General features: G+C 51.8%; 2 protein-coding genes across 2 annotated transcripts in view; both read left to right on the top strand.

Annotated features, from left to right (window-relative positions):
- The window catches only part of Muc2 (mucin 2, oligomeric mucus/gel-forming), a 32,008-nt gene extending 10,474 nt beyond the window's left edge, over window positions 1-21,534 (top strand). Inside the window, 29 exon segments of the mRNA XM_032891753.1 lie at window positions 63-194; window positions 616-763; window positions 1,337-1,380; window positions 1,783-2,001; window positions 3,278-3,786; window positions 6,195-6,552; window positions 6,592-7,138; window positions 7,184-8,220; window positions 8,252-8,544; window positions 8,546-10,679; window positions 11,217-11,495; window positions 12,100-12,389; window positions 12,641-12,815; window positions 13,285-13,532; window positions 14,132-14,315; window positions 14,576-14,792; window positions 15,632-15,810; window positions 16,008-16,077; window positions 16,210-16,307; window positions 16,423-16,454; window positions 17,898-18,075; window positions 18,370-18,474; window positions 18,680-18,720; window positions 18,841-18,963; window positions 19,221-19,319; window positions 19,969-20,097; window positions 20,270-20,309; window positions 20,902-21,031; window positions 21,155-21,534. Coding sequence (XP_032747644.1) covers window positions 63-194; window positions 616-763; window positions 1,337-1,380; window positions 1,783-2,001; window positions 3,278-3,786; window positions 6,195-6,552; window positions 6,592-7,138; window positions 7,184-8,220; window positions 8,252-8,544; window positions 8,546-10,679; window positions 11,217-11,495; window positions 12,100-12,389; window positions 12,641-12,815; window positions 13,285-13,532; window positions 14,132-14,315; window positions 14,576-14,792; window positions 15,632-15,810; window positions 16,008-16,077; window positions 16,210-16,307; window positions 16,423-16,454; window positions 17,898-18,075; window positions 18,370-18,474; window positions 18,680-18,720; window positions 18,841-18,963; window positions 19,221-19,319; window positions 19,969-20,097; window positions 20,270-20,309; window positions 20,902-21,031; window positions 21,155-21,377 — 8,261 coding nt within the window. The 3' untranslated portion in view covers window positions 21,378-21,534.
- On the top strand, window positions 5,896-6,741 carry LOC116890856 (histidine-rich glycoprotein-like). Its single transcript, XM_032891421.1, has one exon. It carries the CDS (start codon window positions 6,201-6,203, stop codon window positions 6,573-6,575), a length of 375 nt encoding a protein of 124 aa, XP_032747312.1. The 5' UTR covers window positions 5,896-6,200; the 3' UTR covers window positions 6,576-6,741.
- Window positions 21,535-21,966: the final 432 nt, after the last annotated feature.

The following is a 21,966-nucleotide window of genomic DNA, read 5'->3' as shown; positions in this document are numbered from 1 at the left end:
TACTTGGGCACCCACTTGTATGTTCCTAAGCCTGACCATGTCTCCATCCTCTCTCCCTCTAGCTGTATTCTGTGATTACTACAACCCCCCAGATGAGTGTGAATGGCACTATGAACCCTGTGGGAACCGCAGCTTTGAGACCTGCAGGACCCTCAACGGCATCCATTCCAACATCTCAGTGTCTTACCTGGAGGGTGAGCAGGCAGGGCCCTCCAGGGAGGTAGCCACCAAGGGACAGACCCCTGTCAGACTGAGAGTTACTACCAGCTGGGGGACACACATGGAGATTTTGAGAGGGGACCAAGGGTTGAGAGGCTTGGCTTAGGGAACAAGACTCACTTCACCACAGTCTGTTTAATGAACTGGGGCCATGCTAAGGTCCTGCCTCCTGAAGAGGAGGGCAGAGAAGCAGGCAAACTCATGGGTGGAAACGATTTGGGTCTCTGGGGAGCAGAAAACCCTAGGGGGGGGGACACAAACTCTGTCTTTTGATTCTTGGTCTTCATAGATGAACATCTCCAAGCAAAACACTAGGTGGGGTGGGACTGATGAGGAAGGTCTGGTGGACCAGAGATCCTCCATGGTGGTCTGAGCCCTGTTTCCTGTATCCACTAGGTTGCTACCCTCGGTGCCCTGAGGACAGGCCCATCTATGATGAGGACCTGAAGAAATGTGTCAGTGGGGACAAGTGTGGCTGCTATATTGAGGATACTCGCTACCCACCTGGAGGATCTGTTCCCACTGATGAGATCTGCATGTCTTGGTACTGAGCCTACACTGCACAGGGTCTGGGAAAGGTTGGCATATACACGTGTATGTGTGCATGGTACATATACATGCACACACACATGCACACACACATGCACACACACACACACACACACACACACACAGACCGTATTCATATATTTGGAAGTCTGGTCACTTTGGTTAGGTGCTTATGCACATGCAAGCACATACTCATGGATCATTGCCACACTCACATACATGCACAGCCCATTCAGTGTGCATACATACATGGACACAGCCACATATAGTTGCACACCCAATCACACATGTAAACACATGGTCATAGGAGCTAGAGTATGGAGATGCTGGTTCTTGTCCTTGAGGGGTATGGAGGCCTTTTGACCTCACCTTATCCTCTAGGCCTAGCTTCTACTCAGCTTGCTTCATTCCATCTAGCTGGCCACATTTAGAACCCAATGGGTGGGTTCTTTTGTAGTTTGTGTTTGGGGCAGTGTTCTGGGGCTTTGGGCACTGGGAGATGGGCACGTGGTGACTGTAGACAGGGAGGGCATGTGGAGAATCTGTAGTATCTATACTTGCTTTGCAGTACATGCAACAGAACGTCAGAAATCATCTGCCGTCCAGATGAAGGTAAGCTGCCCTCTGCTGGGATCCTGGAGGTAGAGGGTTAGAGGCCCAACCCAGGAAGTCTGTGGGCTGTGCTGTTCTTGTATGGGACCTGGTCTCTAGTGGGGTTGAGTTTCCTCCTGGAAACTGAGCTATGCAGCAAGCCCCTAGGGACTCACATTACACATCATTGTTCCCTTTCTCTAATGGGAATGGTACGCCCTCTGGGGAATTTCTAGTGCATCTCTCATCCAGGTTCTGGGCTCATTGACCGTGGGAGCCAAAGAGGCTCCTTCAAAGTGGGAGGTTCTGGGTATGCAGTCCTGCTGGGATGCATCCCCAATCGTCCCTCACATGTGATAAATTGGGGAAGCCTTGAAAGGGTGTCTTTTCTGTTGGGTTGATGGCCCTATACCTTCTGTTCAGGGAAGATTATTAACCAGACACAAGATGGTATCTTCTGTTACTGGGAGACCTGCGGACCCAATGGAACAGTGGAGAAACACTTCAATATTTGTGGCTCCACCACGCCAAGTCCAACCTCCCTGACAAGCTTCACCACAACTTCCACCCCCATCTCTACCACTCCCATCTCCACCACCATTACCACCACCTCAGCCACTGCCACAACCCCAGTCACGACAGGTGAGCATTTTTCTGGGGCTTTTGACTTCTTGAAAATCTACCATAGAGAGCACCTCTTAGGGCTGGAGCCAGTTCTGTATATCCTGCCTTTGTTTTGAAAATAGAATGTAAAGTGGTATTGACATTTCTTTGAAGGCAGAGGACATACATTCCTCTGGATTTGCTCTAGTACAAACCATATCCACAATGAATGAGCAGTCGGGGTATAACAGACACAGGGGAGATCACCTGCAAATTTGAGGACCTAGGCTGAGCTTGGTCAGTTGGCAAAGCACTTGCTTCACAAGCATGAGTTTGCTCCCCAGAGCTCATGTAAAATGCCAGGCACGGCGAGCACATTTGCAATCCTATTGTCAGGGACATGGAGACAGCAGGATTCTTGGGGCTCACTGGCAAACCCATATAACTTAATTGGCAAGTTCTAGGGCTAATGGGAGTACTCTTGAGGATGATACTGTACACAGAGAAACGTGCACATACACATGCACACACACATAAAGTGCAGGCTGAGCATGGTGGCGCACACTTACAACCAGCACTTGGGAGGCAGAAGCAGACTGATCACCATAAGTTTGAGGCCTATGGTCTATTTAGAGAGTTCTAGGCTAGGCCTGTATAGCAAGACCATGCCAAAAGGTCTTAAACTGTGCAGTAATATCTTCCTTTTTTCTTGATTGAAGTTCCATCAAGAACTCCTAGTAAGTGACATTGACAATGCTTTCCCATGATTAGTAGGGCCAAGAAGAGAAAATCTTTCAAAGTGACTGCTGGACTTCCTTTGGAAGCAGATGTGAGCACAGTCTGCACTTAGCTGCTTGAGTGTCACAGGTGTATTTAGTCAGTGTCTGCCAAGTCAATAGACACAGAGGTGGGACCTGTGTAGACGATCATGTTCTTGGTCAGGAATAGGCAAACTCGTCCTTAAGGGTTGCTCTCTTGTTAGTCTTTTTTTTCTCTTACAAAGATTCAGCATTGACAAGAAAGAGGTACTAAGCTGGAGCTCTGAGACTAGGGTATGTCCCACCTAGACATGGGCCTGGGTGGCCCCTCCTCTCTGAGCCTCAGTCTTTCAGCTGCAAAAAAAAAAAGTGGGACTGGAACTCTGATTGGGTTAATATAACTTGCTTCTTTGGTGATGGAGAGGGCGAACGTGTGTGTGTGTGTGTGTGTGTGTGTGTGTGTGTGTGTGTGTGTGTGACCTGCGAGGTCACTGAGGACTCTGAATCACCTATCCTCTCTCAAGCACTAAGACCTGTATGTAATTTTGTTTTCCTAGTACCACATTGCTGCTTCTGGTCTGACTGGATCAACAACAATCATCCTAACAATGGCAATGGTGGTGATCGAGAGACTTTTGAACATGTCTGTAGTGCTCCTGAGGACATTGAGTGCAGGGCAGCCACAGATCCCAAACTCGACTGGACAGAGCTGGGCCAGAAGGTACAGTGTAATGTCTCAGAGGGGCTCATTTGCAATAATGAGGACCAGTATGGAACTGGGCAGTTTGAACTTTGCTATGACTATGAGATACGAGTCAACTGTTGCGTTCCAATGGAACACTGTCCTTCAACCTTCTCACCTACAACTTCAACACCAATCTCGTCTACTACTCGACCTACGTCTTCACCAACAACCCTACCTACAACTTCCCCACTGACTTCATCTGCTACTTCACCAACCTCGCATATCACTTCAACAGTTTCACCAACCCCCTCATCCACCTCACCTCAACCACCTCACCAACCACCTCACCAACCACCTCAACCACCTCACCCAACCACCTCACCAACCCCCTCACCAACCACCTCAACCACCTCACCAACCACCTCACCAACCACCTCACCAACCACCTCAACCACTTCACCAACCACCTCACCAACCACCTCACCAACCACCTCACCAACCACCTCAACCACCTCACCAACCACCTCACCAACCACCTCACCAACCACCTCAACCACCTCACCAACCACCTCACCGACCACCTCACCAACCACCTCAACCACCTCACCAACCCCCTCACCAACCACCTCACCAACCACCTCAACCACCTCACCAACCACCTCACCAACCACCTCACCAACCACCTCACCAACCCACCCACCACCCCCCCCACCAACCAACCACCTCCAACCACTTCACCAACCACCTCACTGACCACCTCACCAACCACCTCAACCCCTTCACCAACCACCTCACCAACCACCCCCCACCACCACCCTCAACCACTTCACCAACCACTTCACCAACCACCTCACCAACCCCCTCACCACCTCACCCCCTCAACCACCTCCCCAACCACCTCACCAACCACCTCACCAACCACCTCACCAACCACCTCACCACCACCAACCACCTCACCAACCACCACACCAACCACCTCACCAACCACCTCACCAACCACCTCACCAACCCCCCCAACCACCTCCCCAACCACCTCACCAACCACCTCACCAACCACCTCAACCACCTCGCCAACCACCTCACCAACCACCTCAACCACTCACCAACCACCTCACCAACCACCTCACCAACCACCTCAACCACCTCACCAACCACCTCACCAACCACCTCAACCACCTCACCACCAACCAACCACCTCCCCCTACCTCATCAACCACCCACCACCCCACCAACCACCTCACCCACCACCCCCCCCTCACCAACCCCCTCACCAACCACCTCACCAACCACCTCACCACCACCTCACCAACCACCTCACCAACCCCCTCACCAACCACCTCTCAACCACCTCACCAACCACCTCGCCAACCACCTCACCAACCACCCTCACCAACCACCTCACCAACCAACCTCACCAAACCTCACCCCCCTCACCACCTCCCCACCCCCACCAACCACCCCACCAACCACCCCACCAACCCCTCACCAACCACCTCAACCAACCCCACCAACCACCCCAACCACCCCACCAACCACCCCCAACCACCACCCACCACTTCACCAACCACCCCACCAACCCCCTCACCAACCACCCCAACCACCTCACCAACCCCCACCAACCCCCCACCAACCACCGCCAACCACCCTCACCAACCCCCTCAACCACCACCTCACCAACCACCCCTCAACCACTTCACCAACCCCCTCACCAAACCCACCTCCTCGCCGACCACCTCACCATCCACCTCGTCAACCACCTCACCAACCACCTCACCAACCACCTCAACCACCTCACCAACCACCTCACCAACCCCTCACCAACCACCTCAACCAACCAACCCCCACCAACCACCTCAACCACCCCACCAACCCCTCACCAACCACCAACCAACCCCTTCACCAACCAACTTCACCAACCCTTCACCAACCACCTCACCAACCATCCTCCACCAACCACCTCAACCACTTGGATTCTGAAAACCCACCATGATAAAGGAAGTGGAACCCCCACCAACAGAACCACCTCAACCCCCTGCAGACCAACCCCCTTGATCACCAAAAACCCCCAACAGAACCTGAAAAAATGAAGATCAGGGAATAGGAGGAATCCCATGCCCCAACCCCCCCCACCAACCCAACCACCACCCAATCCCACCTCACCAACCACCCCATTCCAACCAGCCTACCATCACCAACCCCCCCACCAACCACCTCAACCACTTCCACCAACCACCCCACAACCACCTCACCAACCACCATCCACCACAACCACCCATCACCAACCACCCCACCAACCACACCAAGTCCATCCACTTCACCAACCCCTCACCAACCACCTCACCAATCTACTACTACCAACCCCCAACAACCACCTCACCAACCACCTCAACCACTTCACCAACCACCTCACCAACCACTTCACCAACCTCCTCAGCTACAACTTCACCAACAACTTCACCTACCCCATCATCATCCTCCACCACCCCATCCTCCCCTACATGCATTGATGACTGCAAGTGGACTGGCTGGCTGGATTCTGGAAAACCCACCTATGATAAAGGAAGTGGAGATTTTGAACTAATTGAAGGTGTCTGTGAACCAGGCTGGGAAGTACAAAACATCTCCTGCAGAGCTGTGATGTATTCCAATGTTCCACTTGATCAGCTTGGACAAAAAGTGGTTTGTAATACAGAAGTTGGGCTAGTGTGCAAAAATGAAGATCAGGGAATAGGAGGGATTATCCCCATGCCCGTGTGTCTCAACTATGAAATCAATGTTTACTGCTGTAGTACAATATGTTTTACTTCAACCGCACCAACCACCACCACGGAGATCCCAACTACAACATCAACAACAAAGACTTCCATTCCAACATCAACTACCATGAAGACACCAAGCCCAACTCCTACAACTACAGTGACTCCAACTCCAGAAACAACCACCACACAGATTTCAACTTCAACATCTACTACCATCCAGACCACAACCCCAACACCCATCACGGAGACCTCCACTCCTATATCTACCACCAGCCAGACACCAAGTCCATCCTCTACTACCACAGTGACTCCAGTTACAACATCTACTACTACAGAGACCTCAACATCATTATCTACTACTACAAAGACCACATCTGCAACACCTACAGTAACAGAGACATCTACTCCTAGATCTACCACTACTCAGACACCAAGCACAGTCCCCACCACAACAGTGACTCCAACTCCAACACCAACAATTGGAAAGACCACAACCCCAACATCTACAGTAACAGAAACTTTGACTTCCAGATCTACCACTACCCAGACATCCAGCCCAGTTCCCTCCACCACAGTGACTCCAACACCAACACCAACCGCCACGGAGACCTCAACCTCAACATCTACTACCACACAGACCACATCTCCAACACCTACCATAGAGACCTCCACTTCTACATCTACCACAACAGAGACACCAAGTCCAACCCCTACAACCACAGTGACTCCAACCTCAACACCTACTACTACAGGGCCCCCAACCTCAACATCTACTACCACACAGACCACAACGCCAACACCCACCACAGAGACCTCCACTCCTACAGCTACAATCCTCCAGACATCCAGCCCAGTTCCCTCCACAACAGTGACTCCAACACCAACACCAACCACCACAGAGACCTCAACCTCAACATCTACTACCACACAGACTACAACCTCAACATCTACAGTGACAGAGACATCTACTCCTAGTTCCACTACTACCCTGACACCAAGTCCAACTCCTACAACCACAGTGACTCCACCCTCAACACCTACCACCACAGGGCCCACAACCCCAATATCTACTACCACACAGACCACAACCCCAACACCCACCACAGAGACCTCCACTCCTACATCAACCACTACTCAGACACCAAGTCCAACCCCTACAAGCACAGGGACTCCACCCTCAACACCTACCACCACAGGGCCCACAACCCCAACATCTACTACCACACAGACCACAACCCCAACACCCACCATAGAGACCTCCACTCCTACATCAACCACTACTCAGACACCAAGTCCAACCCCTACAACCACAGGGACTCCACCCTCAACACCTACCACCACAGGGCCCACAACCCCAATATCTACTACCACACAGACCACAACCCCAACACCCACCATAGAGACCTCCACTTCTACATCTACCACAACAGAGACACCAAGTCCAACCCCTACACCCACAGGGACTCCACCCTCAACACCTACCACCACAGGGTCCACAACCCCAACATCTACTACCACCACACAGACCACAACCCCAACACCTACCATAGAGACCTCCACTCCTACATCAACCACTACTCAGACACCAAGTCCAACCCCTACAACCACAGTGACTCCACCCTCAACACCTACCACCACAGGGCCCACAACCCCAACATCTACTACCACACAGACCACAACCCCAACACCCACCATAGAGACCTCCACTCCTACATCAACCACTACTCAGACACCAAGTCCAACCCCTACAACCACAGGGACTCCACCCTCAACACCTACCACCACAGGGCCCACAACCCCAACATCTACTACCACCACACAGACTACAACCCCAACACCCACCATAGAGACCTCCACTTCTACATCCACCACCACGCCGACACCAAATCCAACCGCGTCACCGACAGGCACTCCACCCTCAACACCTACCACCACAGGGCCCACAACTCCAACATCTACTACCACCACACAGACCACAACCCCAACACCCACCATAGAGACCTCCACTTCTACATCTACCACAACAGAGACACCAAGTCCAACCCCTACAACCACAGTGACTCCACCCTCAACACCTACCACCACAGGGCCCTACAACCCCAACATCTACTACCACACAGACCACAACCCCAACACCCACCATAGAGACCTCCCACTCCCTACATCAACAATCCTCCAGACATCCAAGTCCAACCCCACAACCACAGGGACTCCACACCAACACCAACCACCACGGAGACCTCAACCCAACATCTACTACCACCACACAGACCACAACCCCAACATCCCAGTGACAGAGACATCCACCCTAGTTCCATCTACCACCCAGAGACACCAAGTCCAACCCCCACAACCACAGGACTCCACCCTCAACACCTACCACCACAGGGCCCACAACCCCAACATCTACTACCACACAGACCACAACCCCAACACCCACCATAGAGACCTCCACTCCTACATCAACCACTACTCAGACACCAAGTCCAACCCCTACAACCACAGTGACTCCACCCTCAACACCTACCACCACAGGGCCCACAACCCCAACATCTACTACCACACAGACCACAACCCCAACACCCACCATAGAGACCTCCACTCCTACATCAACCACTACTCAGACACCAAGTCCAACCCCTACAACCACAGTGACTCCACCCTCAACACCTACCACCACAGGGCCCACAACCCCAACATCTACTACCACCACACAGACCACAACCCCAACACCCACCATAGAGACCTCCACTCCTACATCAACCACTACCCCAACACCAAGTCCAACCCCTACAACCACAGGGACTCCACCCTCAACACCTACCACCACAGGGCCCACAACTCCAACATCTACTACCACCACACAGACCACAACCCCAACACCCACCATAGAGACCTCCACTCCTACATCAACCACTACTCAGACACCAAGTCCAACCCCTACAACCACAGTGACTCCACCCTCAACACCTACCACCACAGGGCCCACAACCCCAACATCTACTACCACACAGACCACAACCCCAACACCCACCATAGAGACCTCCACTCCTACATCAACCACTACTCAGACACCAAGTCCAACCCCTACAACCACAGGGACTCCACCCTCAACACCTACCACCACAGGGCCCACAACCCCAACATCTACTACCACACAGACCACAACCCCAACACCCACCATAGAGACCTCCACTCCTACATCAACCACTACTCAGACACCAAGTCCAACCCCTACAACCACAGTGACTCCACCCACAAAAACTACCACCACAGGGCCCACAACCCCAACATCTACTACCACACAGACCACAACCCCAACACCCACCATAGAGACCTCCACCCACATCAACCACCACCCCAGACACCAAGTCCAACCCCCTACAACCACAGGGACTCCAACTTCAACACCTACCACCACAGGGTCCACAACCCCAACATCTACTACCACCACACAGACCACAACCCCAACACCCACCATAGAGACCTCCACTCCTACATCAACCACTACTCAGACACCAAGTCCAACCCCTACAACCACAGGGACTCCACCCTCAACACCTACCACCACAGGGCCCACAACCCCAACATCTACTACCACCACACAGACCACAACCCCAACACCCACCATAGAGACCTCCACTCCTACATCAACCACTACTCAGACACCAAGTCCACCCTCTACAACCACAATGACTCCAACTTCAACACCTACCACCACAGGGCCCACAACCCCAACATCTACTACCACACAGACCACAACCCCAACACCCACCATAGAGACCTCCACTTCTACATCAACCACTACTCAGACACCAAGTCCAACCCCTACAACCACAGGGACTCCACCTTCAACACCTAGCACCACAGGGCCCACAACCCCAACACCTACGGGAACAGAGACCTTCACTTCCAGATCTACCACTACCCAGACACCTAGCCCTCCCCCCACCACCATAGTGACTCCGACTACAACAACTACCACCACAGTGAGCGTAACTTCCATGCCTACTACTTCAGAGACACCAACCCCAACCTCTACAACTACAGAGGTCTCTACCCCCACCCCTCATGTTACTACTACCACCATTATAGGCTCCTCAACCTCAACACCCACCACTGCAATCACTGAGACTCCATCTCCACCTTCCACCATTTCAGAAACAGCAAGCTCAACTTCTCCCACCACTGAAAGCACAAGCCCAACATCTACTACTAGCCAAACCCCAACCCCAACCCCCACCACCATCAAAGAGACCCCTACCTCTACAAGCACAGTACCTACTACAGGATCAACCTCTTCCAAACCTCCAACTGGATCCTCAACGCCTATAACTTCTCCATCTACTCCTTCCCCACCCACGGAGTCCACTACCCTTTCAAGCACCCCTGTAACCACCACAGCAACATCTAGCACGTCATCCCCTGGAACAACATCACCCTTCGCCACTTCATCAGTGGGCAGCACTCCCTCTTCACCTCCAAGTTCAACATCAGGCCCCACCACATCTTCAGGTAAGCAGACATGGAAAGCCACCCCCATTCCTCCACTCTTACAAGAGATTATCTTTGCAAGGGAAGTTTTGTGATCTCAAGACCTAAGCCTGGGGTCATCATTTTGTCCTGCACGACCCTGTTCTTGCTCAGTGAGGCCAGTCCCCTGGAAGGTTTGAAGTAGCCTAAGTGGGTCTTCTCTGCCTACTGAGTCAGATCCCTGGGGTGGATGAATTGTAGATAGTATAGAGTTTGCAGCCTGACACTGATGGGACTCCATGGGTAAAGATCTCCCGGGGAAGATACTCCTGTCTGGGCATGGCACAAGAGGTCTTGGAGGGTAGCTAGTCTGGCACTGGCAGATGTCCAGTGTTCAGTGTGACAGTCACACAGTGTACATGGTGCTATAAAATCCTGGTGAGTGTATATACAGCTTTTGACACCTCACCATGACTTCTTGACCTAGCTGTTATCTTACAGTGGTGGGGCCTGGTGGTAGAGCTCTGTGGTTTCTGAGATAATCAGTGCCATCAGCTCACATGGAAACTCTTCTTACAGGCATGCCCACTTCCTCAAAGACCACAACAGGGCCAACCTCACCTACCACAAGACCACCCTCCACATCCACCCCCACATCTCCCACTGTACCAACCTCTACTACGGAAGCAACCACCCAGACAAGGCTCTCGTCAACCACACCAACCATGGAAACCACCAGGACCTCGTCTTGGGGGACATCCTCTTCAGTTTCCCCAATCGTCTCTCCCAGCACTGTCTGGATTAGCACTGCAACCATAGTTACCTGCTGTGTTGTGGATGAGATGTTCTATGGTCCAGGTATCTATGGTGTTCATATCTAATGTTCACACAGCTTAGACTTGTCCCTGCTCTTACCAGTAGGTAGAAGCAGGGTCAGACCTCAACTTGAAGCTTGATCAGGAGGGCGAAGGCCGGAGGGTGGTCATGGGTGGATGTTTTGTGGCCAGCTTCATCTTGTTGGTAACATGAACCAGAATTCGGGTTTCTTCCAAGGCTTGGAGAACAAGTAGAGGTGGGGCTCAGTCCATTTTCTGTTGTAACAAAACACTTGAGGCCAGATGATTTATAAATAATGGAGGGTCATTTATCTGGCAGTTCTGGAGGCTAGGAAGTACAGGAGTGGCACTGACATCTGATGAGCTCCTTATCTGCATCAAAACAGGTTCCAAGTGGTGGAATGGCACAAATGTGCTGGCTCTGGGTCTCTCTTTTCTTTAAATACCACTAACGCTATGCTAGGGGATCACTGTTCTACCTCACCTAACCTTAGTTATCTCCCCTAAGGTCCCTCCCCCAATACACTGAGTCCCTCCCCATGACCTCCATGGGTGTCTATCACTGTGTTCTAGTGGCCAGCTCTGCCTCTGGATAGTGTAAAGACTGTCTTTCTCATCCCTTGTAGGTGAAATGGTCTACAACAGTACCCATGGGGACACCTGTTATTTTGTAAACTGCTCTGTGGACTGCCAACTCCAGATCTTCAATTGGTCCTGTCCATCTACTCCCTCAACTCCCACACCCTCAACACCAACAACACCAACATCCTCCCAGACGACCACACCCTCCACACCATCTACCACATCTTCAAAGTCTACACCCTCTACGCCCCAATCCACATCATCCAAGTCAACGCCCAGCACACCACCCAAAACCACCCCTCCTGCGTGCCTCGATTTTGATCCTCCCAGACAGGTCAGTGGGCAGTATGTGGCTTTGTTACCTTGGCACTGAACAGTGGGGTGGATGTTTCCCTTTTGGGCACAGCATGGGCACAGGTTCTACTCTCCTCTCTTTTTACCATATCCTGCCTTTCCATGTCCTGATCCTAGCTGCCTTCAGCTCCAGCCCTGAGAGTGACCTGGGTGTAGACTGTGTCCTCCTGTGTAGACTGGGGAAGCTAAGCTAAGCTGCATGTTGACAGTTCGGTACTATCTCTTCTGCAGGTCAATGAGACCTGGTGGCTGTGTAACTGTACCATGGCCATCTGCAAACATGACAACGTAGTGGAGATTGTGGAGCTGGAGTGCAACCCCCCACCCATGCCCACCTGTTCCAATGGCCTCAAACCCGTGCGTGTCCTTGACCCTGATGGCTGCTGCTGGCACTGGGAATGTGACTGTAAGGCCTTTAGCTATCTGGGATGTACCTGCCAGGGTCCTTTCTTCTTTGGTATTGGTGGCTACAGGGCCAGCCTCCTGGGAGCAGACTTGAATTGCTAAGCACCTGCTGAAGGCTGGGTGTACAGTCTTAGGTACTTCCCAATACCCTTTATGTTTATGAGTAGGAGCCTGGGCAGGTAGAAGCCTTGTCTGGTGGAGCAAAGCATGTTTCAGACCAAGGATGCTTTTGAGGATGGGGTTGCCCCGGCCCCTAAGCAAGGACTCACCCTGCAGAAGGAGGTCTCTGGACCAAATGGGAAGATGCTTTTGGAAGATCTGCTCCAGCTTGGATGCCCCTGCAGGGTTTATTTTTTTTAAGACTCCTTTAATGATTGATAGTTTTTCTAGCCTATCTCTTGAATCCTGACAATGACTTGATTCCAGTGGTTCTGGCTTGGTGACATCAATTTATGGACCTTTTTCCACAGGCTACTGCACTGGCTGGGGGGACCCACACTTTGTCACCTTCGATGGGCTTTACTACAGTTACCAGGGTAACTGTACCTATGTGCTGGTAGAGGAGATTACCCCCACAGTGGACAACTTTGGGGTCTACATCGACAACTACCACTGCGATGCCAACGACAAGGTGTCCTGCCCCCGCACACTTATTGTGCACCATGAGACCCAGGAAGTGCTGATCAAGACCGTGCACATGATGCCCATTGAGGTGGAGGTATGTAGCTGGGGCTGATTGGGTATCCACAGTAAACTTGTCATGGCCTTAGACTGTGGGCCACAGGCGACGGAGGACTAGGCTGCACATCTATTGGACCAGGCTGGGGCTGTGGCACATTGTTGGTACTCCTTAGGGTCCTGTCAGCTCTTCTAATGGGCTCTCTAAGTGAACACAGAAACTCCCTCTGTGAGGATAGGTGAACAGGTGGTGACCGTGTCTGAGTCCTCTCTATCTACTGGTGTCACCGATGATGTTTATGGAAACAGATGAGGAGCCCCGATCCTTTCATGGAGCCTCAAAGTCTCTGGGAGAGTCTTCTTGGGCTCTCTTGGAATGAGTTGAGACAAAGGTCAGTATGGTAGAAAGGAAGCAAGAAGGAAAGAGAAAGATGGAAAGAGAGGAAAATCTCCCCCTTTCAGAGTGTTGGAGATATCATTGGTGCTATCCCAAGGTGCAACCTTGTCTTCTTGATCAGCTCTATGGCTTCCAGAGAGGTTCATGGAAGGACAGGACAGAGCAGGGCAATCTTCTAACAGGTGGCAGGCTCTAGCTCCTGTCTCAGAGGTCTTCTTCTGACTCAGCTATGTTGACTACAGGTACAGGTGAACAAGCAGTTAGTGGCTTTGCCCTACAAGAAGTATGGACTGGAGGTATACCAATCTGGCATCAACTTTGTGGTGGACATCCCCAGGCTGGGTGCCCAGGTCTCCTACAATGGCCTGTCTTTCTCCATCCGGCTGCCTTACCACCTGTTTGGCAACAACACAAAGGGCCAATGTGGTGAGTGCCCCCTTCCCCTGCCTCTTTCCTTGGAGGGCAAGACTGGGTGTGAGCTTCTGTCACCCAGCTGGGGGTTCTCTGTTCCTCTGTGGACAGTCACTGTGGCATTGTCTTGTGTTTGGTCCCTGTGAGAAGACAGCAGATGTTGGCTTGGCCTTCTTGGTTTTGCTTTCTGGCCTGACTAGTGGGACACACAGACTCTAGACTGGAGAAGGGCCAGGGCTCAATGCTGGCCTAATAGGTTACTTCTCTGCACACAGGCACCTGCACCAACAATACTGCGGATGACTGTATCCTACCCAGTGGGGAGATCATCTCTGACTGTGAAGTTGCTGCTGATGAGTGGTTGGTGAATGACCCCTCCAAGCCACACTGTCCCCACAAAGGCCTCACCACTAAGCGCCCAGCCATCACGACACCAGGACTTTTCACTGAAGGCTGCACTGTGTCTCCTGTCTGTCAGCTCATCATGGACAGGTGATCTGTGGGAAGTGGAGAAGTGAAGGCGAGAGGATAAGGGCAAGCCTAGGCTAATGAGATCCTGTCTCAAAAAACCAAACCAAACCCAACCCAACCCAAACCAATCCAACCCAACCCAAACCAAACCAATCCAACCCAACCCAACCCAACCCAACCCAACCCAACCCAACCCAACCCAGAGTCTCATGAGGTTTCATCTCTATGACCCCTGCTGTCTACCATGTAGGCAAAGAGCAGCCCATGTGGGCCTGGAAGAGCCGAGGTTGTTACTGTGGATGGGTGTTGGGTCCCAGGGGTCCCAGGACTTGGCTTCTGCTTCCCCAGGCCCTAGCTATTCTCTGACACCCCATACCACAACACCCTTCTTTGCTCTTAGACATTTCTCACCTCCTGGCTAGGTGCAGCCTCATTGAGTTGTAGATCAACTAACCAGAAGGCAGCATCTCAGGGAAGTAGGTTTGGGATTGGACACAGGTCAGGGACTTCTAAATCTGGTAGCGACAGGAGGGTGCTCCCTGTCCCTGAAGGTAGTAGGGTGAGGTCAAAGTTAGCTGAGTCTCTGTCAGGATTGTTGGAAGGGGACATCCTGGCAACTACTGACCATTGAGGTGTACATAGTGCATTTCTACATGTCCGATGAAACAGACAATGTCCTTCCTTTCCTAGAGGCCAGCCCTTCCTGTCTTCTGCAGCTGGTTATCATAGTGTATCTTTGGTCTTTGGCAGGTGCCTCTGAGCAGGCTCCAGTAGGGCGGGAATGGGGGACACCTGGGAGATCATGTGGAGAGGCTTCAGTGTTGACCACAATGTGACCTGACCCATCTTCCCCTTCATAGCTTATTCTCCCAGTGCCACCCCTTCGTGCCTCCCAAGCACTACTACGAAGCTTGCCTGTTTGATAGCTGCTTTGTGGCTGGCTCTGGTATGGAGTGTGCCAGTGTACAGGCCTATGCTGCCCTCTGTGCTCAGGAAGGTGTCTGCATTGACTGGCGGAATCACACCCAGGGGGCCTGTGGTAAGTCCCTCTTATCCTTTCCCATTCACTGCCCTGTGCTGGGGCTTGTGGGCCAGGCACAGGTACTGGGCAACTACCCATCCTCTGCTGGCATCGGGTGAAGTCCTGTGTGGGAAGGCTGGGTAGCTCTGTCACTGCAGGGAGGGACAGGCTTCTCTCTGGATATGGCCTTCCTTATTCTCGTCCCTCCCCTGCAGCTGTGACGTGTCCAGCTCACAGGCAGTATCAGGCCTGTGGGCCTGCAGAGGAACCCACCTGCCAGTCCAGGTATGCACCCAAAGATCCCTGCTGCTTCCCTAGTCCTGCTCATGCATCCCAGCCAGCTTTAGCTCCTTTTCCAGAGCTGTGCCCGAATGTCTGTCACTCCCTCCTTCTGAGGCATGTGTCTTGCCATTCTAGCTCCCCTCAGAATTCCACGCTCTTGGTGGAAGGCTGCTTCTGTCCTGAAGGGACCACAAAGTTTGCCCCTGGCTATGACGTCTGTGTGAAGATATGTGGTATGCCCTACTTCTGTCACCCCCTTCCCACTTCCTCTGTGTACATACAGAAGGCTGATCCTAATTCTATATATCACGACAGTGTTAATAGAGTTTGTCTCTTCTCTCTTTCTAGGATGTGTGGGACCGGACAATGTGCCCAGAGAGGTAGGTTCCCACTTGAGCTAGGAGAATTCTCCTTAAAATCCCAAGTTTTGGGGAATGAGTGGGGTGAAGTGGTATGACAGCCTGGGAGGCCCAAGGACTGAGTCATAAGCCATGTAAGTCCTACTAGATGAGATCCATCCACTCACTCTCCTGCCATTGGTGCACCTCTCCATCAGTCCATCGTCCAGCCATCTATCCTTGAGTCATCTGTTATCCATGTATTCATCCATTTAACAATGTATTATCATCCATTTTCCATCCACCCATCTGTCCACTTGCCTATCCATTTTCCATCAGACCACCCATCAATCTGTTTACTCATTCATCCATCCACCCGTCCACCCGTCCACCCATCCACCCATCCATCCATTCACCCATCCATTCACCCATCCATCCATCCACCATCCATTCATCCATCCACTATCTATCATCTACCCATCCACCTACCCCCCCATCCCTCTATTCACCATCCATTCATCCATCCACCATCCATTCATCTATCCACCATCCATTCACCCATCCATCCATCCACCTGTCCACCCATCCATCCATTCACCCATCCATCATCCATCCATCCACCCACCCACCCATCCAAACTATCCATCTGTATGCCCACCAATTACCTATCCAGGTAATCACCTACCCGCCATTCATTTATCTCTCATCTATCCATCTGCCTACTAGCCACCCAACACCCCATCTATCCATCCACTATCCACCCACTCACTGTCTATCCATATATCCACCCAAGCCACACATCTGCCTATACATCTATGTATGTATTATATATCCATCCAATTACCCATCCATTATCCATTCATCCATACATTCATCCATCATCCAGTCATTCATTCATCATTCACTTGCCTATTCTACATCCATCAATCTATCCACCCACCCACCCATCTGAACCATTCGTCCTCCATATACCCATTTACTATCCATTCATTTAACTATTCTATCATCCATGTATCTTATCTATCTCTTGTTCATTCATCTACTTACCCACTCTCCACCCATTCATCATCCACCCATCCATCCATGTGTCCACCCATCTACCCACCAGTCATATAATACTCTGACTAAATATAAGACGGCACATTGGCTACTTCAGTGTTGTTTCCTGTATGTGCTCCTCACAGCTATTGTTGGACTTCTTGGCTCAATTAAAAAAAAATGCCTTCAGTAGGTAATCTGCTGCATACTGGGCAGATGCTGATGGGTGCTAGTGAGCAGGTCACATCTGTGTGATATCAGTGCCCTTGAATGAACAGTTGCTGATCTGTCCCTGAACCTGCCCTGTGAGTTCAGAGGTAGTGAGAGATACAGCTTTCTCACTTGACACCTCATCTAGCTACTTGGTCCAGCCCTTTTTCCTTGCTTGGTCATAGATGTGCTACCACAGGGCTAGCCTGGTGCTAATCTAATCCTTCCTCTTTGTAGTTTGGAGAGCACTTTGAATTTGACTGCAAGGACTGTGTTTGCCTGGAGGGTGGAAGTGGTATTGTCTGCCAACCAAAGAAGTGTGCTAGGGGCAACCTGACCACATGTGAGGAGGATGGCACCTACCTTGTTGTGGAGGCCGACCCAGATGACAAGTGCTGCAACACCACCTCATGTAGTAAGGCCAACCCTGGGGCGTGGGAGCCATTCTCAGACCACTGGGGCTGATGCTTTTAGTGTAACCAAACATGCCCACTGTAGGTGAGGCTTTCTGCCACTCCCTCGTTGGTGAGCTCAGGTTCTGCTCACTTGAGAGGGTGTCGAGAGTAGCTCTTGGATCAGGCCAGGAGCTCCTGATGCAAGGACTGGTCCTGGTGGGCTCCACAGAAGCTTAGACTCCTGCTGTACAATGAGGGGTGGTGTTGTGCCTGTGGGGTCCATCCTGGTCACTACACTCCTTCTCTGCCCTCAGAGTGTGACCCCAAACGGTGCAAAGCTGAACGCCCCTCGTGTCTGCTGGGATTCGAAGTGAAGAGTGAGCACGTGCCTGGGAAATGCTGTCCTGTCTACTCCTGTGGTAAGTGAGGCCACCGGGGTGAGGGAAGGCCACAGGCTGGACAGGCTGTGAACGAGGGGCCAGCGGAGGGAACATGCTCTCTCCTTGGCCTTCTTTGTCATGGCTACGGCTATGTGCCCATCGGCCCTGAGCATCTGCTCAGATGTGTATGCCAGGCTGAGGCTCAGGATAGCCTCTGATGGCTTTCCCCACTCTTTCCTCCAAGTGCCCAAGGGTGTGTGCGTGCACGAGAATGCTGAATACCAGGTGAGTTCTGAGCTGGGAGGGGATGGGGGTGGGGGACGGGTGGCGTTGCCCTTGCCTGAAGATGGAGTGATGCGTGTGTGATGGTGTGTGCGGTTCCCTTACTTCTGCGTCTCCCCAAAGCCCGGATCCCCAGTGTACTCTAACAAGTGCCAGGACTGTGTATGCACCGACAGCATGGACAACAGCACCCAGCTCAATGTCGTCTCCTGTACCCATGTGCCCTGCAACATCTCCTGTAGCTCTGTAAGTGTGGCTCCCCCTTCTCTCCCACTTCCTGCCTCTTCCCATCTCCTAACACGATTTCATGTTAATTTTCCATGATTTGCCTTCAAGTTTTCTTAAGTCTTTCTTGCCAAACAGTGCCTATATCTACCTCCCGCCTTGGCACTTGTTTATATACAGCCCCCCCACCCCCAGTGAGACATTCTATCAATTCCGTGGTCTGGTTGGATGCGGCGACAAGTCTTTGATCTCAACCTCATCATCTCCTGTGTTCACAGGGCTTTGAGCTTGTGGAGGTCCCTGGGGAATGTTGCAAGAAGTGCCAGCAGACCCATTGCATCATCAAGAGGCCCGAGCAGCAGTACATCATTCTGAAGGTGTGTGTGTGTGTGTGTGTGTGTGTGTGTGTGTGTGTGTGTGTGTGTGTTCCACCCATAAGCTAGTCAACCACTGCGGGCCAGGCTTAGATGACTTCGGGCTTGCCTCAGCCTAGATCCCACATTGGTATGAGTGGCCATAGTTGGGTGGCTAAAAACAACATGTATGACTGCCCCACTTCCGGAGCTCTGGAGGGCAAGATCAAGGCTGGCAGAAGCTATGAGGAGTCCTTCCTGCCTCCTTTCCTTTGGGCTTCAGGCAACACTGGTTTGTGTTCGCATCGCCTCTGACGTAGCGGTCTGCCTTCTATCTGAGCCTATGTCTCCTCTTTTGTCTCTTACAAGGATGCTCATTCCTGAAGTTAGGACCTCTTTGATGTAAGGCGACTTCATCTCCAGATTATTTTCTTGAGCTTTTCAGAGATCATTTCTCCATTCAGAGTCACTTTCTAGTTCACGGGTTAGCCGTAGGTTAGAGATTTTTGTGTTATCTAACCACAGGTAGGTAAGCGCCTGTCCCCAAGATTCTAATGGGTGTCACTTGCCCAGTGACTCTGGGCCTCGTTTCTGTGAAGCTGTACCTCCCAGGTCTTCCTTGGCTAGCCTCTGGTGAACACTTTTGCTCATCTTTATCCTATTGCGTCCACAGCCTGGGGAGATACAGAAAAACCCCAACGACAGGTGCACCTTCTTCAGCTGCATGAAAATCAACAACCAGCTCATCTCTTCAGTCTCCAATATCACCTGCCCTGACTTTGACCCAAGTGATTGTGTTCCGGTGAGTGGGACCCCTATGGCCCTGTCCACGTATGCTCTGCCAGGGGCAGGGGACCCTGGTGCACTAGCTACCTGGTTTCCTGTAGGAAAGTCCTTATGTATCCCATAGCAAGAAGGGGCGCTCACCTGCTGGGGGTGCCGTGGGATTCTTTCTCACTCCTCTTTCTCTTCAGGGCTCCATCACATACATGCCGAATGGCTGCTGTAAGACATGTGAGTACAGCTGGGGAAGTGTTGGGTGATGGGTGGGCTTTCCTCAGATCCCTGAGCAGGAAGACCTGAGAAGACACAGGACAGGGTGCTTCAGGACTCCTGCCCCTGCTGTGTCTCCTACATTCATGCGAATGTATAGGAATCTGAGTCCGCTTCCAGGGAGAGGCTGGGTGGAGCCCAGCTGCATGCTGGGACTCAGTTCCTAAAAGGAAAGTGGGAAAGAAGGGAGAAGAACCAGGACCAGAGAGGGATAGGGAGGGGGAGGGCCAGGGCCAGGGTAAAGGTAAGGCTAGATAGATAGATAGAAGGATAGATAGGTAGATAGATAGATGGATAGATGGATAGATACGTAGATAGATAGATAGATAGATGGATAGATAGATAGATAGATAGATGGATAGATAGATAGATGGATAGATGATAGATAGATAGATGCATAGATAGATAGATAGATAGATAGATAGATAGATAGATGGATAGATAGGAAGGAAGATAGAAGGAAGATAGATAGATAGATAGATAGATAGATAGACAGACAGATAGACAGATAGATGTCTTAGATCATCCTCTGCACCTGCGTCTCCCTCCACAGGCATCCATAACCCTAACAACAACACAGTCCCTTGCTCTGCCATACCCGTCATGAAGGAGATTTCCTACAATGGCTGTGCCAAGAACATCTCCATGAACTTCTGCGCTGGGTCCTGTGGGACTTTTGCCATGTGAGTCTCAGGCTACAAGTGTGATGGAGGGGTGGAGGAGTTCAAGGATGGGCTCCCAAGGAGGGAGAACTGTGATGCTGTTCTCAGGGAGGCTGGCACTCATTCTGCCCTTCTCGTCCCCAGGTACTCTGCCCAGGCCCAGGATCTGGATCATGGGTGTTCTTGCTGCAGGGAGGAGAGGACCAGTGTACGAATGGTTTCCCTGGACTGCCCAGATGGCAGTAAGCTGAGCCATACCTACACACACATCGAGAGCTGTCTGTGCCAGGGCACCGTCTGTGAGCTGCCACAGGCCCAGCAAAGCCGCACCAGGCGTTCTAGTCCCCGGCTTCTAGGAAGGAAGTGAACGGGTTACACCGTGCACACCTCTTCCCATCTTGAGCCATCCTGCTAATTCTCTGAGCTTCCCCACTTCCTGCTTGACTTCTTCTCTGCACATATTTATTTTCGGAGTTTCTGTTCCATTCTTTGCTTTCTGATAATAAACTCAGGCATAGCCACTCTGGTATTGTGATTTAAATTGGTTTCTCAAGAATCCGAGGGGGCCCCTATGTGGATGGCTTCTGGGAACTGGGTAGGGATCCTGAAAAGGATCCTCAGGGAGCCCTGGGGTTCAGTCACTGGTTTTTGCACAGCAGACACAATGTGACTCTGCCATCTGTATTCCTTTCCCTTGGGCTCCTGGCTCTGTCAGGCAGTGTTCAGAGCACTGGCTGAGTGAAGCCCCCTCCCACCATGAGTGACAAAGCCCTCAAGTTCCTTTAGAGGGTTTTCTGCTAATGGGTGAGAACTGTGTCCATGAGCTATGGGGACAGTGTGTGTGTGTGTGTGTGTGTGTGTGTGTGTGTGTGTGTGTGTGTGTGTGAAGGTGTGAGAACACAGGTGTGCCTGCACACCTGTGTAGTTCTATGTGTCTGTGCCCATGGGGTGTGAGT

This window comes from Rattus rattus, chromosome 2 (genome assembly GCF_011064425.1).
Source record: "Rattus rattus isolate New Zealand chromosome 2, Rrattus_CSIRO_v1, whole genome shotgun sequence".
NCBI classification, from domain to species: domain Eukaryota; kingdom Metazoa; phylum Chordata; class Mammalia; order Rodentia; family Muridae; genus Rattus; species Rattus rattus.
Note: the sequence above shows the minus strand (reverse complement) of the source record. Positions and strands in the feature narration are given on the sequence as shown.